Here is a 15,260-nt window from a genome sequence, read left to right on the forward strand (position 1 = left end):
ATTGTGTATCATCCTTCAATGCAAATAGAGTTTGCAAATTATTTTTTAATTTTCGAACCATGTATGATTTTGGCAGTTATCTATTTATTTATTAACTTAGTTTGTATTACTTTGATCAATTAATAAATACCATGTTCTCTCCATTCTCTCGAACAATCAAGCATTCAGCCCGAGCATGTTGTGAACGAGGTTACTTGAACAACAAAGGTGATGCAGCTGGAGTTTGGCTACGTATTTCCTGCGATGAGAGTATGCAATGCATCTTTGCCAGAAAAAAAAAAGATTACATGACAAAGATGAACGAGGAAGCCTTAATGAGGGAGTTTATCAAATAAATTATCCTCAAAGGTAGCAGTGAATATACTCACAATCGGCTCCTCGAATGTGATCTTGCAAAGAGCAATGCATTCATTAAAAGTAAGGAAGCCGAAAGCATTTACAGTGGCTGATAAATCAAGGCTGTCAACAAAGTGCTGGGTGCTCACAAGCTTCCAATAAAACAAATGACAGAAGGTTCAGCATTTAGTGAGATTTAGTGACAGTTTAGTCGGTGAAATGCCACACAACCAGACAACGTGAGGGCAAGACTTAGCAGGAACAGCGCTCAATTCTTCTTCCTGCCACAACAGTATCACATTGTTACAGAACAATGCATCAAAATCCTACTCATATCTGCCATAGAACAAGCAGCCACTGACAACAACTCTATGACACCACCACCCCACAAAAGCAAATTTTAAAGGCCAAGGGGAAGCAAGAGGAGAGGAAACTGGATGACTGAATTGACTCAATGGAAATGAATATCAAGGATTAAAAACGATATCGTCACAGCAAGGTGTCTATCTATTGCTGTCAATTTGAAACATTTACCGACCACAGTTCGAGGTTTATTTATAAAACTAGAAAATTAAGGTCAAGAGAGAGGGGACACACACGGACATACATTGATACACACACACCTAACTTGAGTTCTGGTCTGCAAAAAGATGCTCGATGGATGGTCACACGACCATCGACTGTTAAACCCAACACCAAATCACCTCATCTTTGCATTACAGTCCTTGTACCATGTTTGGTTGAAATCCCTTCGTTGTTCACAAGTTATCGTGGCAACAAAGAAAAACTGATGACGGATGGAAGGATGGCATGGACAAACGGTCTGAAACACAATGCCTCAGGTTCTTACATCAACTCATTCCACGTGTAATTAATTCCCTCCCTAGCTGAACGGGTGAACATGACAAGAAAGGTCATTCACATGTTGTTGCTGAAAAAAAAAAAATGGCCAGGTGGTACATTTTGACTTACTTTAAGGCAAACAAGATCTTTGAAGGTATTGTTCAAGGTTTGTGTTTTTAATCAACTTGAGAACGACAACCGAATTTACGAGAAACTACATTTTAGTATTAAATCGCATAAAATCAGCATCACAATAAATTATTTCGTACTTTATTTATTTAAAAAAAAAAATCGCTTTCAAGGCACTTGGACTTTGCTTTTGAAAGTGGAATCGCTGCACAAACAAATACACCGAAAATTGCTGCATCAAAAATCCTAATGCACAGAATATACCCAAGACAGCATCAAATGACAGCAGCCGATGAAAAGCCTAAACAAAACAAGGCAATCCATCAACAAGTCTGAATCGTGCGCCCTCGGGAATGAAAAAGCAAAACAAATTGAGGAGACTGGCTCGTAATCACATCTGGAATTATATGATAATGCATTAAATTTCCAAAATCAAATCTGCTTGCACTCGAAATATGCCAGATGTGAGTATGTATGTAACTCATCCAATCATAAGAAAACGAGCTCTCCGCGGGAAGCTCATGTTGACCGTGGTGCTCACCGACTTGCAAATAACGCGGACTCACCGACAACCGCACGTACACGTACGCACACACACGCACACACACACGCCGCAGCTCAGTATGGAGGTAAAACACATGCAATTAATTGCTGCCAAATACTTGAACGAAAAGTACACGAGAACAGAAAGGTGAAACAAACTCGCTGCTTCGACTCGTACACAAAAAAACAATTGCGAGCGTTCACAAAAGTGGTGGGGTGTGTTGCAAGGCAGTCAAGTCCGTAACCACAACCTCGAAGGAATGCAAAAAGCCGAAAACAAGAGATTCAAATCAAAACGGGTAAATCGCAAACAAATTGATGAAAATTAATGAGTCGGTGAGTGATCCAATGCCAAGAGAAAAGCTTCCTGCTGGACGGATTAAAAGTGCATCAAATAATCGTTCCAATTCCCAGTTAACACTTGCACCAGCTCGCGCAACGGAGCCTCATCAGCATTTAAACCCGAATCCAATTTTGACTTGTCCATCGAATTCTGTCCCTGTCTGTGCCCATCTCCGCTGTCCCTATTGTTTGCTGGGCAGTGCTCCTGTACTTGATGTACCGCATTGACAAATGCAAATTGCTTCACCATTCCTACAATCCCCAGACCCATAGGCAATGTCCATAATCGTGCTACACCGAGTGCTACACTCCAAGCAAGAGACGACAGACTCGTGAACAGGAACAGCATCAAAGATACATTTTGACAAAAAGCACAAAAAATAGGTAATAAAATTGATCTTTTTTTTTGACAAATGTTTTATCGAAATTCGAAATCAACATTTCATTTCAACAAGTATACAAAACAATTCTTAAATCAACGATTCAAAATTTCCCCATTACACCGGCAACATTTACTTACTTGAACGTATCGAATGATGAGCAACATCGAATAAAACACGAGACGAGGCTAATTGACCAATGAGCAATTTACTTTACTCAAGCAAATGATTACGTAAAAAAAGCACAAAGTGGGAGAAAAATCGAACGAAATAAAAAAAACATTAAAATTTCGAGCAAAGCACGGACAGAAAAAAAAAACAAAAAAAGAGGAAAACGTTACCGGCAACTTGCTTCCTTCATTCTTGCAAAGCGGACCTCGAAAAACTCCTTTCACGTTCCTAAAGTAGCCATTGTTGAGATGGGCCGAAGTAATAACCAAGCAGTAACAAGCCATCGGATAGTGAAAAAACACGGGCTCATGCAAGAGACGAACAGGACGAAGCTGTAAGAACAAGCTCACAATGTGTGCTTGCGTGCGCCGACGGGATCAATTTGATACTCATCACCTAGCGGAAGGTTATTAGGAGGCACAGCAAAGCCAAGCATTCTCTCTTTCTCCCTCCCTTATAGCACCTTAAACCCACCACACCACACCTCCCGCCATCCCCGCTTCCCATCAGCCCGCCGCACAGACGCAAGAAAATATAGTTCGCGCATCGCTCTGACTCTCAAGCTCAGCAGCTCCCTCTCGGGTCTCATGGAGCACGAGTCAATAAATCGACGAACAATATTCACCAATCAAGCGCATATCCATGCAAACCAAGGCAGACAAATAAATTGCAGATAAATCAGCAAAGGCAGCAACAGCAAATTAAAAAATAAATAAATAGTTTATTCATTAAAGAAGGCACACAGAGAGGTTAACACAAAAAAGATCCAACCAATTGCTCCGACAGTGTGCAAGACGTGCACAGAGCAAGGACATCATCAGTAATTCATAAGATTAGTGTTTGCCCTCGAGTGCTGCGTATGAAGGAGGCCGATTCGCTGGTGCGACTGACAAAGTAGGACTGCCTTTTGCCAGTGGTTAAAGCCGACGGAGACGAGGGCAAAAGTAACAGCTCGTCACAGTCTCAAGACTGCTTATCGTGGTAATAAAATGAGTAGCAGAGAGAACGTATGATCCATGACACGGACAGCAAGGGGGACTGAGGTTCAACCAATTGAAACAACACAGACCAAAGAGGAACCATGACAGAACAAACATATATTACATAGTCACGTGAAAAAGTAAGTACACCCCATGTAAAATTTTGACTTTTTCAACATACAGCTATTTGATCCTCATTTCAACAATATTGATAGATAAAGGTGATATAATATAACAAATATCATGCAACATTTACATTTTGTAGTCCATTGTATAATTTAAATAAACATAAATGCAAATTTCGCATGTGGAAAAATCAAGTTCACCCTTTTTTCTTTTTTTTTTGTATACAAGATCGAGGCTCGTGAAAGAGCGAACATTAATCACACAGAAAGACAAACCGACACATAAAACAAATAACATCGGGAGCGGTAGACAAGATGGGGAGAGAGGGAAGGACACAAACACAACATTTGAGAGCAGGGACCGAGAGACATGGAGACATCGAGAGATCTGTGGGAGGGAGAGGGCTTTAGGGGGGGAGGCATGGGAAGGGGGGGGTGGGAGAGGTATAAAACATATGGACACTGCCAGGACTTCCAGGAAAGAAGTTGGAATTTCAAACAAGGTGGATCTGGGGTGAATTAGTGGGGGTAGAAAAGATCAAGGTTTTGGATGGGGGAAGATAAGAGATGGTGGTGAACAGCTGTTTTAAAGACCTGGAGGGGGGAGTGGGATTGAAGGGAGTGAGGGAGTTTGTTCCAGAGGCGGGAGAAAAGAGGAATGAAAGAGTGAAGGTGAGCAGAGAGCCGAGATTTCGGCAGTTTAACCATCAGAGGGTTGCTGGCAGATCTTGTGCGACCTGTAGGAATATTTGGGGGACAGAGCACAGAGAGAGCTGGGGGAGCAAGGCCGGAGAGGAGTCGGTAGAAGACAGAAAGACCACCTACCTGCCTGCGGTGAGTGAGTGAAAGGCCCTCAGAGATAGCTTAATCGCGGGAGATTCCAATGATTCTGAAAGCTTTGGTTTCAACAGCGTGAAGCCGAGCTAGGTGTGAGGCAGGAGCACCAGCCCATGGGGAGAACTGCTGCTTCCATTGAGCTGCGGATGAAAGCCTTGTATGTGGTGAGGAGCTCAGGTGTGCCTAGGAAGGACTTCGCACGACGGAGGATGCCCAGTCGGCGACTGGCTTTGGAGGCCAGCTTGGAAATGTGGTTTTCCCAAGAAAGATCATGGCAGATAGTGAGACCCAAAAGCTTGAGCAACAGAACTTCCTGGAGAGGATTGTTGAGAAAGTAGTTGGGAGGGTTGTCCAGGCGATCTTTTCGGAGAGACATAGTAAGAGTGTGAGATTTGTCAGGATTGAAAGACATGTTCCACTTGTTTGACCAGTCTGTGATTTTGTCCAGGTCTTCAGAGAGTGAGGAGGCTGCAGACTGCCGATCTGAGGGAAGAGGAATGGAGCGGCAGAGAGTGGAGTCATCAGCAAAGAGATAGACAGGATATTCCAGAGAGTCGGAGAGATCATTGATAAAGACCAGAAAAAGCACAGGGCCCAGCACACTGCCTTGGGGAACTCCAGCCTGAACAGGAAGCGGAGATGAGAGAAATCCATTCAGGGCCACACGTTGACTTCGACCAGAGAGGAAGTCCGCAAGCCATGCATGGAGATTTCCATGGATACCATAGGAGGAGAGTTTGGTGAGCTGAGCTGGGTGCCAGACCGTATCAAAGGCACGTGATATGTCAAGGGAGACAGCTCTGATTTCCTGTTTGGCATTGAGGACCTCCATCCATTGTTGAGACAGCAGAAGCAGCATGTCCAGAGTAGAGTGACCTGGTCTGAAACCAAATTGATGATCAGAGATCAAGCCAATGGAGAAGAGGAAAGATTTCATATCCGAAGCAATGATGGATTCCATGACTTTGCTGATAATTGGGAGCAGGCTGATTGGTCTGTAGTTGCAAGGATCTGTTTTTGCACCTTTTTTGTGTAAAGCGGTAATGTTTGCTGATTTCCAGGATGCTGGCAGATGACCTTGAGCAAAAGATAGGGTGAAAAGAACAGAGAGAGTGTGAGTGTGAGATAGAGCGGCAGAGCAGGATTTTAGGACCCGTGGGCTGATGCCGTCTGGTCCAGTTGCAGAATCAGAGTCGAGGTTAGACATATACATATATATATATATATACATATATATATATATATACATATATATATATATATACATATATATACATATATATATATATATATATATATATATATATATATATATATATATATATATATATATATATATATTATATATATTATATATATATATATATATATATATATATTATATATATTAGATATATATATGGGTATGCAGATAGATATGTAGATAGATATTGTTGCGAATATGGAATTTGGCCTCCATATCCGCTTGTAAATATTCCCCTATTTTCTCCAATACTCCCCAACTTTCCCCAGTCCCCCATTCCCTAGTCCCATTGCATGTAAATAACAATCAGTAGAGCCGACCTTCCCCTTATTCCCCCATTAAATGTCGTGCCCAGGTCCACCGCACCACACGTAGACAACTTTCGGACATCTTCCTAGTTATTCTTAATCTATGTCAGTTAAGGCCTCGTTTCCATTAATTATGACTCTTCGTTGCACCAGAATGTGATTATATGGCACCAGTAGTGAGTTTAGGACCTTCCCATACCTCCTCCCATCTTCTTCCCCAAACAACAACAACAACAACAACTACAGCTACAACAACAACAACAACAACTACAGCTACAACAACAACAACAACAACTACAGCAACAACAACAACAACTACAGCTACAACAACAACAACAACAACTACAGCTACAACAACAACTACAACAACGGCGCGCGCGGGGAGTGTGCGTCCTCCCTCCGGCTCGGTTAGCCGCCATTATCCATGCGCCCCACGGGGTTACCACGAAGGGGCTGGCTGTCAGCTCCTCGTCAAGGGCGGAGCCTGGTAAACCCCCCCCGCACCCAATAAGAAGGGCGGCCCGATTCCATCTGGGCGGAGCTAACGAGCCGAGGGCGTGTCACTCCCCGCCGGATATACGCAGCCGCTTGCCGGACGTGACGTCAGATGCGCCCCCAGCTTGAGACGACAAGACGCCACCTCGAGCGCTGAGAGACCTCCTGCATCTTTTGGGCCGCGCCATCCTGTCCCTGAGCACAAGGTGCACCTTGTGCTGGCCATCGAATACCCGCTTTCCTTGCCATCAATCCCCGTGTGAGTCAGTTTTTGTCCTGTTTCTCTGTGGTCTGTCGGGAATAATATAAGGTTGTGTCTAAGTGCCTGTCTTCCTATGATGTACCTCTTGTAGTTGTAATCTAACCTTCCGCCTTAATATAACCTCCTCCGGAGGTCTTGAGAACTGAACCCCTGGTGTCGTATTGTGTCATTATAACCCAGCCGGGTGTCTTCTCTTTCCTATTGAGCCAGCGTAGCGCGGCTTCGTCGACGTTCGAGTACAATCGGGTAATTTGTGCGGACACGACGGCCATTCCGCTCGGCCCACCTTAACATCAAAGTCGTGTCTGTAACAATTGGTGTCGAGGAGTTGGATTCGGACCCGGGACTAAATTAGTTAGGCCCAAATTTTGGGAGGGAAAATCGATTCGGAGCGCGTACTGCGCTCGACGAAATTATAACGAAAAAAAAAAAATTGGATTTGTTTTACGAAACTCGAATTTTGCAAGTCGCGCTATGGCGGATCAAGACGGCTGGGGTCCGGTAGGGGAGAGTGAAGCAGGGTCGGTCCAGGACCAAATTGAGGGACATGAGGGACAGGAGGAGAGCGAAGCAGTGAGGGCGGCAGGGTCGCAAAATAGCGTTGTCACGCACGAGGTGGCCACGGCGTCCACGCCCGCGGCAGCGCCCCTGGTGGATTCGAACCTTTTCCTCCTGCAAATGAGGGCCCTTATGGAACAAATGGTGGGAATGAGGGCTGATAGTGAGCGGTTGGGAAACCAAATGGGGGTAATGAGGGACGAAGCGAGGGGTACTGGTGAGAAGGTAGACAAAAATTTTGAGGGGTTAGACAATGGGATAAAAGAGGTGAGAAATGGGTTAATGGGGGTAGAAAACAGAATGGCCGCTCAAGAGAATCAAATGGAAGGGATGCAAAAGGGGTTAGAGGGGGTAGAAAATAGAATGGCTGCCCAGGAGAATCAGATAGAGGGAGTGAAAAATGGGTTAGAGGGGTTAGAAAACAGTATGGAAGGCAAATTGAGGGACATGAGGGACCAAGCGGAAAGGGAAGTTAAACAAATGGAGCAGCAGATAGAGGGGGTCAGAATGGGGGTAGAAACCAAACTGGATGCTCACAGGGAGGAAATGGAGCAGATGAGGGTGGCATCTGGGCAGGAGATGCAAGTGATGGGAGAGGAGATCAGAAGAGGAGTGAGTGAGGAGGTCGGAGGAGTGCGCGAGGAGGTGAGGCACTGTAAGGAGCACATGGAGAAGGAGGTGAGAAAGGGGACTGTAAAGTTACAAGGGGGCATAGAGGACCTGACGCAGGAGGTGGAGCAGCTGACGGTGGGACAAACGGAGTTAGTGGAGCAGGTTCAAAGGAACACTGCGGTATTAGGAGGTTTAAAGGCGACACAAAAAGAAATTAAAAACGACTTGATAGCGACAAAGAGGGAATGTCAGATGGTACGTGAGGGACTGACAACGAGGTTGGACGAGGTGATAGAGGTAATGGAGACGAAGGACCGGCAGGTGAGGACGCACCTGGAAACGGTCAAGGTAGCCTTAGAGGATGAGCTTGAGGAGACGTACCGGGGAATAAAAGAGGTGAAGCACAAATTAGAAGAAGTGGAAGAAGGGATGAGCGAAATTAAGAAGCGACGGAGGGGGGATAAGAAAGAGATAAAAGAGGAGATAAAAGAATTGGTCCAAAGTCTGTGTTCGGATCGTGATGATGTGCTCATTAACCGGATGAGGGATTCGCAGGTGATGGAGGAGAAGCGAAGAGGAAGAGGACCCGGTGTAAGTGGTGACCAATATGGTCGTGCGTATGATGCGCCAGGGGATTTAAGAAGCTTGGGGGTCGAGATGGACCCGGGTGTTCGTGAGAGGCCGTGGGTGAAGTGTGCGACAGGTCTGGTGTGCGAAAGAGGAGGTGTGCAAGAAAGTCCGACTCTGGGGTGTGTGAGGAAAAAGTGTGTACCAAGGAGTGAGTGTGCAGGCGAGAGTGAGTCGGTCGTAGCGCGTGTGCGAGGGAGCACATGGAAGCGTGGTGTGGTGAGTGTTACAGAGGGTGTGACCGGAGAGTGTGCGCAAGAGTGTGCGCGAGAAAGGTGTGTGACGGCCAGGTGCATGAGGAAAGAGTGCGCTGTCAGAAGTAAGGAAGAGTGTCCACCTGTGGTGAGTGTTACAGAGGGTGTAACGGGAGAGTGTGCGCGAGAAAGGTGTGTGACGGACAGGTGCATGAGGAAAGAGTGCGCTGTCAGAAGTAAGGAAGAGTGTCCACCTGTGGTGAGTGTTACAGAGGGTGTAACGGGAGAGTGTGCGCGAGAAAGGTGTGTGACCGACAGGTGCATGAGGAAAGAGTGCGCTGTCAGAAGTAAGGAAGAGTGTCCACCTGTGGTGAGTGTTACAGAGGGTGTAACGGGAGAGTGTGCGCGAGAAAGGTGTGTGACGGACAGGTGCATGGAGAAAGAGTGTGCTGTCAAGAGTAAGGGTGAGTGCGTTGTCACGAGTGGAGGTGAGAGTAGTGAGAGTAGTGAGAGTAGTGAGAGTGACAAGGAGCGTGAGTTGGTTGTGACAGGTGAGCGAGGATGTACACCTGGGATGGAAGGATGCACACCTGGAATGGTAGAGCGTGAGTGGGAATGCACGCTGGAGTTGGTGGTGAGGCACGTGGATGGGTGTGCGAATGAGGGCACACCTGTGATTGTCACAGAGGAGGTGACAGAGGAGGGGGCGCGAAGAGGTGTATTGGTGAGGTGTGCGACCAACGAATGTGTGCCAAAGTGTTCGGTGGTCAGGTGTGTGACCAAGGCTGTGAGTGGAATGGGTGTACCTGGGTGTGTAAGGAAGGGTACGAGGAGCATGGGCACCGCTGGATGTGTGAGCAAGGAACGGGCTGCGGGGTGTAAGCGTCCAGGTGAAGCATCGACGTTACACGGGTTAGAGGTTAGAGCGACTTTTAGCCGAAGCAGGCCCTCGGTGCGTGCCGGGCCTCGCTTTGAACGGCCGCGTCCAGGCTCCACTAGGCGGAGCTGGCAGCCCGATAGGAAGGGTCGTTATGGCGACCACGTTTTGTTGAGACGTGCCGGCAGGTCGAGATCGGGACATTGGATGGTTCCGTGCCGAGATGGTGCGTGGGATCTCGGCCCGGGTAAACCTCCTTCCCTGCACCGAGTGCTGGACGCATCCAGCCGCTGGCACAAAACAACCAGCATCCATTGCTTGGCTTCACGAAGCCGGGCTTTGGACAGGGAGTGGCGCACCGAGAGGTATTAGTGAGTCGACTGGGTGATGAGGTTAGTGTTTTGGACCCAAAATTAGAGAAAAACAAAATTTGATGATTGGCAAGGGATTGGCAGTAGTGATTGGCAGATGATGGGCAGTGATTGGCAAATTTTTAATTTGTTGAAATTTGATGTGCAAAATTGGTAGTGAGAGACCCCCGATGTGGTGGGATGGCAAATCCACCATCCCTCACAGGTGGGGCAAATGCGCTATAGCTTATGGGGGTGTATGGCAGTGAAAACTAGCCCGGGTGGGTTAGGATATGGTGTGTAGGGATCTAGCGAGGATTGACATTAGGTGACGATAAGGTTAGGTAGTGACTGATACCTGTAGTGGGGACGCAGGTAGATTAGTGTGGATGATAATGACGAGGGAGCGTAATAGTTTAAAGGGACGACTGGGAAGCGCAAGTTTCAGAAGGGAGTAGTTAGCTGAGATGATGCCGTGTTTGTGAGAATTGAACAGGTGTGATTGCACAGGTGTGCAATTGGACAGGTGTGTGGAGCAGTGTATGAGTAGTGAGTGTGTGGATCAGCGCGAATGCGCTTGGGGAGAGAAGGGTGCAGGTGGCACCAGGTGTGAGAGCACAGGTGTGCAGGTACAGGTGTGTGGAGAGAGTTGGAGTGAGTGGTACGGAGTGGTGTGCATGGTGCGAAGGTGTGGATGGGGGAAGAGTGGACCCCTTTCACGAGTACCCGGGGCGGGTAGTGTAAGTGTTAGGTAGAGGGTACAGGTAAATTGTGGTTGGATATTGGCATTTGTGGTGCGGTTGCAGAATGGTGTTGTGGATGGGTGCATTAGTGTTGTGGAAATGGCTGGGCGTGTAGCCTGTTAGTGTGTGTAGTTGGTTGGGCACTCCACCACTGTGAGGATGTCGGCCAGGTGAGGCCGCAGGTGGGCTCTGGGAGCCGGTAGTTGTGAGTGGGTGCCTGAGGATCCCGGGTGTGGATCGGGCAGCCCAGTGCCAGAGAGGGCACGGAGTGGGGAGAGAGCCAGAGGGCCTTCCCCTGGTAGTTAGGTTAGGGTAAGGAGCAGGTAAGCTCGGAGGCAACTGCAGTGGTGGAGGTGTGCAGGTGGGTAGACCCACTGGGAGAGGTACACGTCGCAGCCCAGAAATTGTACGAGGGCACCGGGAGATGAATCGGGGGAGTGAGACCCCAAATTGAAGAGCACCACAGTTTGGCCAATGGGAATTGGTTTTTAGAACCCATAGTGTAAGAGGGCCAATGGTTTGGCCGGAGAGAGACCCCGGGTAGTGTAAAGTTGTTAAAGTCATTTAGGAGATAGTTAGGATTGATGAACCTGTCGCACCATACGCAGCCACTTACCTGTGGTGATGATGATGACTCCACACCTGCGTTTTCTTTGTTTTGTTGCAGGAGATGAATCGCTGTGTGGATTTGTGAGACGCATCACGACGTGGATGAGACATTGGGGTGATTCCATCTCTCCCTCCCTAGGAGGGACTGATGATGAATTGGTAATGGCAAATTATGATGTTGAGTTGGAGATGGCAAATTTTGATGAGAGTTGAAAATGGCAAATTTGATTGGTTAGGAGGGAGAGAAGACGAATTTGGTTTATGGGAGGAACGGGGAAGACAGTAGGGATGTTTGTTGATTTGTAAAGTAGATGTTTATGGGTAGTGTTGTGTTTTGTGGATACAGTAAGGGGTAAGGGAGGGGCCATGTAGGTTACCTGGTGGGGGGGGGGCGTACGATAGGAACGTACCTGTCTCACCTGGTTCCCATGTGCCCCCAGTGTGCATTACCTTATATTGCGTGCACTTTTGCGCCCTTACCACCTTACTCACTTGTCTGCTTCTTTTGTCTCCCACCTCCGAGGATCTGGCTTTGGGGTAGAGAGAGAGGAGAGAGAGGTGCTGGCTACGCAGTTGTGGGCCTGCACTTTCGCTGTTGGCTGCCTGGATCGATACACCATATGGACCGCAATGTTTGTGGCCACCCACAATGGACCGCAGCTCTTTTGCGGCCAAGCACCACCCGTGGAAGGACCTATGGGTCAACGTGGCACCTATGCCATAAAGGTGAACCACTGTTAATTAACACCAAGTGCACCACAAGAAGAGCAAGAGACACCTGCAGGGTTAGGGGTTGTCGAATTTATTTTTATTCCAATGAACAATGGTGACTGCACCGATTGGTGGTGGGGTGGTGCTTTTGATGCTCGGGAAGGGTGCTCTGCACGTTATTAAAGGCCGTCGGCCACAGAGCACTCGTGGGTTGGTGTATCGATGCTGGCAAGCGCGCTCTCTCTATGCATAACATCTGCATGTGTTCCTCCAAAAACAGGTCCTGGATCGTAGTGTAAATAGCAGCATAGTCTTGTAAATAATGCTCCCTACCGGCTGTATGTTTAGTTTGAGAATTCTTTCCGGATTCGGTTATCCTGTGGGTGTGTTTCTGTGAGGAGAAGGGTGCAACGTCGCAGGGGGACATATTTACTCATTTGTGAATATCTGTAAAACTGTCGCACTCAGGGTAGAGTTAATAGTAGAGGGAACTACATTGCGTGCCACACTAAAGTAGGTAAAAATTTATCGGGTCGGGACGCCCCGAGGGTAGAGAAGGGTGCAATGTTGCGAATATGGAATTTGGCCTCCATATCCGCTTGTAAATATTCCCCTATTTTCTCCAATACTCCCCAACTTTCCCCAGTCCCCCATTCCCTAGTCCCATTGCATGTAAATAACAATCAGTAGAGCCGACCTTCCCCTTATTCCCCCATTAAATGTCGTGCCCAGGTCCACCGCACCACACGTAGACAACTTTCGGACATCTTCCTAGTTATTCTTAATCTATGTCAGTTAAGGCCTCGTTTCCATTAATTATGACTCTTCGTTGCACCAGAATGTGATTATATGGCACCAGTAGTGAGTTTAGGACCTTCCCATACCTCCTCCCATCTTCTTCCCCAAACAACAACAACAACAACAACTACAGCTACAACAACAACAACAACAACTACAGCTACAACAACAACAACAACAACTACAGCAACAACAACAACAACTACAGCTACAACAACAACAACAACTACAGCTACAACAACAACTACAACAACGGCGCGCGCGGGGAGTGTGCGTCCTCCCTCCGGCTCGGTTAGCCGCCATTATCCATGCGCCCCACGGGGTTACCACGAAGGGGCTGGCTGTCAGCTCCTCGTCAAGGGCGGAGCCTGGTAAACCCCCCCCCGCACCCAATAAGAAGGGCGGACCGATTCCATCTGGGCGGAGCTAACGAGCCGAGGGCGTGTCACTCCCCGCCGGATATACGCAGCCGCTTGCCGGACGTGACGTCAGATGCGCCCCCAGCTTGAGACGACAAGACGCCACCTCGAGCGCTGAGAGACCTCCTGCATCTTTTGGGCCGCGCCATCCTGTCCCTGAGCACAAGGTGCACCTTGTGCTGGCCATCGAATACCCGCTTTCCTTGCCATCAATCCCCGTGTGAGTCAGTTTTTGTCCTGTTTCTCTGTGGTCTGTCGGGAATAATATAAGGTTGTGTCTAAGTGCCTGTCTTCCTATGATGTACCTCTTGTAGTTGTAATCTAACCTTCCGCCTTAATATAACCTCCTCCGGAGGTCTTGAGAACTGAACCCCTGGTGTCGTATTGTGTCATTATAACCCAGCCGGGTGTCTTCTCTTTCCTATTGAGCCAGCGTAGCGCGGCTTCGTCGACGTTCGAGTACAATTGGGTAATTTGTGCGGACACGACGGCCATTCCGCTCGGCCCACCTTAACATCAAAGTCGTGTCTGTAACAATATGTATATAGATATGTAGAAAGATAGACACACGAGGGGCAATCAATAAGTAACCTTAAAATATTTTTCACAACTTGTTTATTGCATGTACATGTGTAACAACTGTTATTTTTCAACATAATCTCCATTGCATATAATGCATTTTTTCCAGCGCTTTACTAAGGCTTGGATTCCTCCAGAAAAAAAAAAATTACATTAATAGTTTTAAATTTTAAAATTCTGACTGGCCCTCGTGTGTGTGTGTGTAAAGGAAACTGAAAGGGCTGAAGGGCTGACTGGGCTGAAAGGATCGAAACCTCGAGGAAGAACGGTGCCCAGCTGATGATCCATGCAGTCGGGAAACTAGTCAATTGCTTATAGTCTGGTCTGTTAGGGGGATTTTAAGGGGGGATTGCGCAAATTTGTCTACAAGCATGAAACTTGGCACACTTGTAGTTTGTGACCTGCTGAATTCAAATCTGCCGGGAGCCAAAGCCAATTCTCAATGGGAGCGCCATATTTGACACTTCAAAATGGCCGCCACTCAAAAACTGACTTTTCCGTTACTAGCCAACCAAAAGTCACATAATTACAATTAAAAGCACTTTTCTAGGGTTTTGGACCTCACTGATTCTAAATCTGATGTCTGTTTGACAGTAGCCTTGACAGGGATCGCCAAATTGGAAAATCCAATATGGCCGCCGGTGAATATTATAATAAATTTTGCATAACTTTGACACAAAGCCATAAATCAGGAAGTAAAACAAGTAAAACCAAGAGATCAAGGTATCCTTTATTGATCAACAAAATCAGGCTAATAACCATTAAGCACTATGTTAATATTAATTAATTAATTTACATATATTAATAGTAAATCAATCAATCAATAAATGTATCAATCATATCACGTGCTGTGACTGGTGTCACAATGATTCATGAATTCTCATTGTTCACACATCCACCTTCGCATTTGCACAAAATTGTGCAACGAACGCCAGCTCTGCAGCACTTGCAGTTCCCTGTGCATGACTTCGCACAGCCACACTGCAAAAGGATGGAACAGGCCTTGCTGCTGTCCTCAAGGGTTGTCCAGAAGGGCAACCACCCACCACTGCTGTCCTTGTGCCACCCCCAGTCATGGAAGTCAGGGATGTCCTGGTAAACAGACGTTGCCTGACTCCAGAAGAAGCTGGCCTGCAGCATTGCTCTGCGGATGTGTTGATATAGAGCAGCTTGTGTTGGTGGTAAGGCC

General features: G+C 47.2%; 1 protein-coding gene across 3 annotated transcripts in view; it reads right to left on the reverse strand.

Annotated features, from left to right (window-relative positions):
• LOC137410873 (G patch domain-containing protein 8) overlaps positions 1–15,260 on the reverse strand; it is a 198,729-nt gene that overhangs the window by 58,404 nt on the left and 125,065 nt on the right. Inside the window, exon 1 of one of the 3 annotated variants that reach the window (XM_068096341.2) lies at positions 2,915–3,313. The exons of the other annotated variants lie outside the window; for them this stretch is intronic. Coding sequence (XP_067952442.2) covers positions 2,915–3,028 — 114 coding nt within the window. The 5' untranslated portion in view covers positions 3,029–3,313. Of the gene's footprint in view, positions 1–2,914; positions 3,314–15,260 lie in introns of those variants that run through there. 3 annotated transcript variants of the gene reach the window in all.

Source organism: Myxine glutinosa, chromosome 1 (assembly GCF_964187855.1).
Source record: "Myxine glutinosa chromosome 1, kmMyxGlut1.1, whole genome shotgun sequence".
NCBI lineage: Eukaryota > Metazoa > Chordata > Myxini > Myxiniformes > Myxinidae > Myxine > Myxine glutinosa.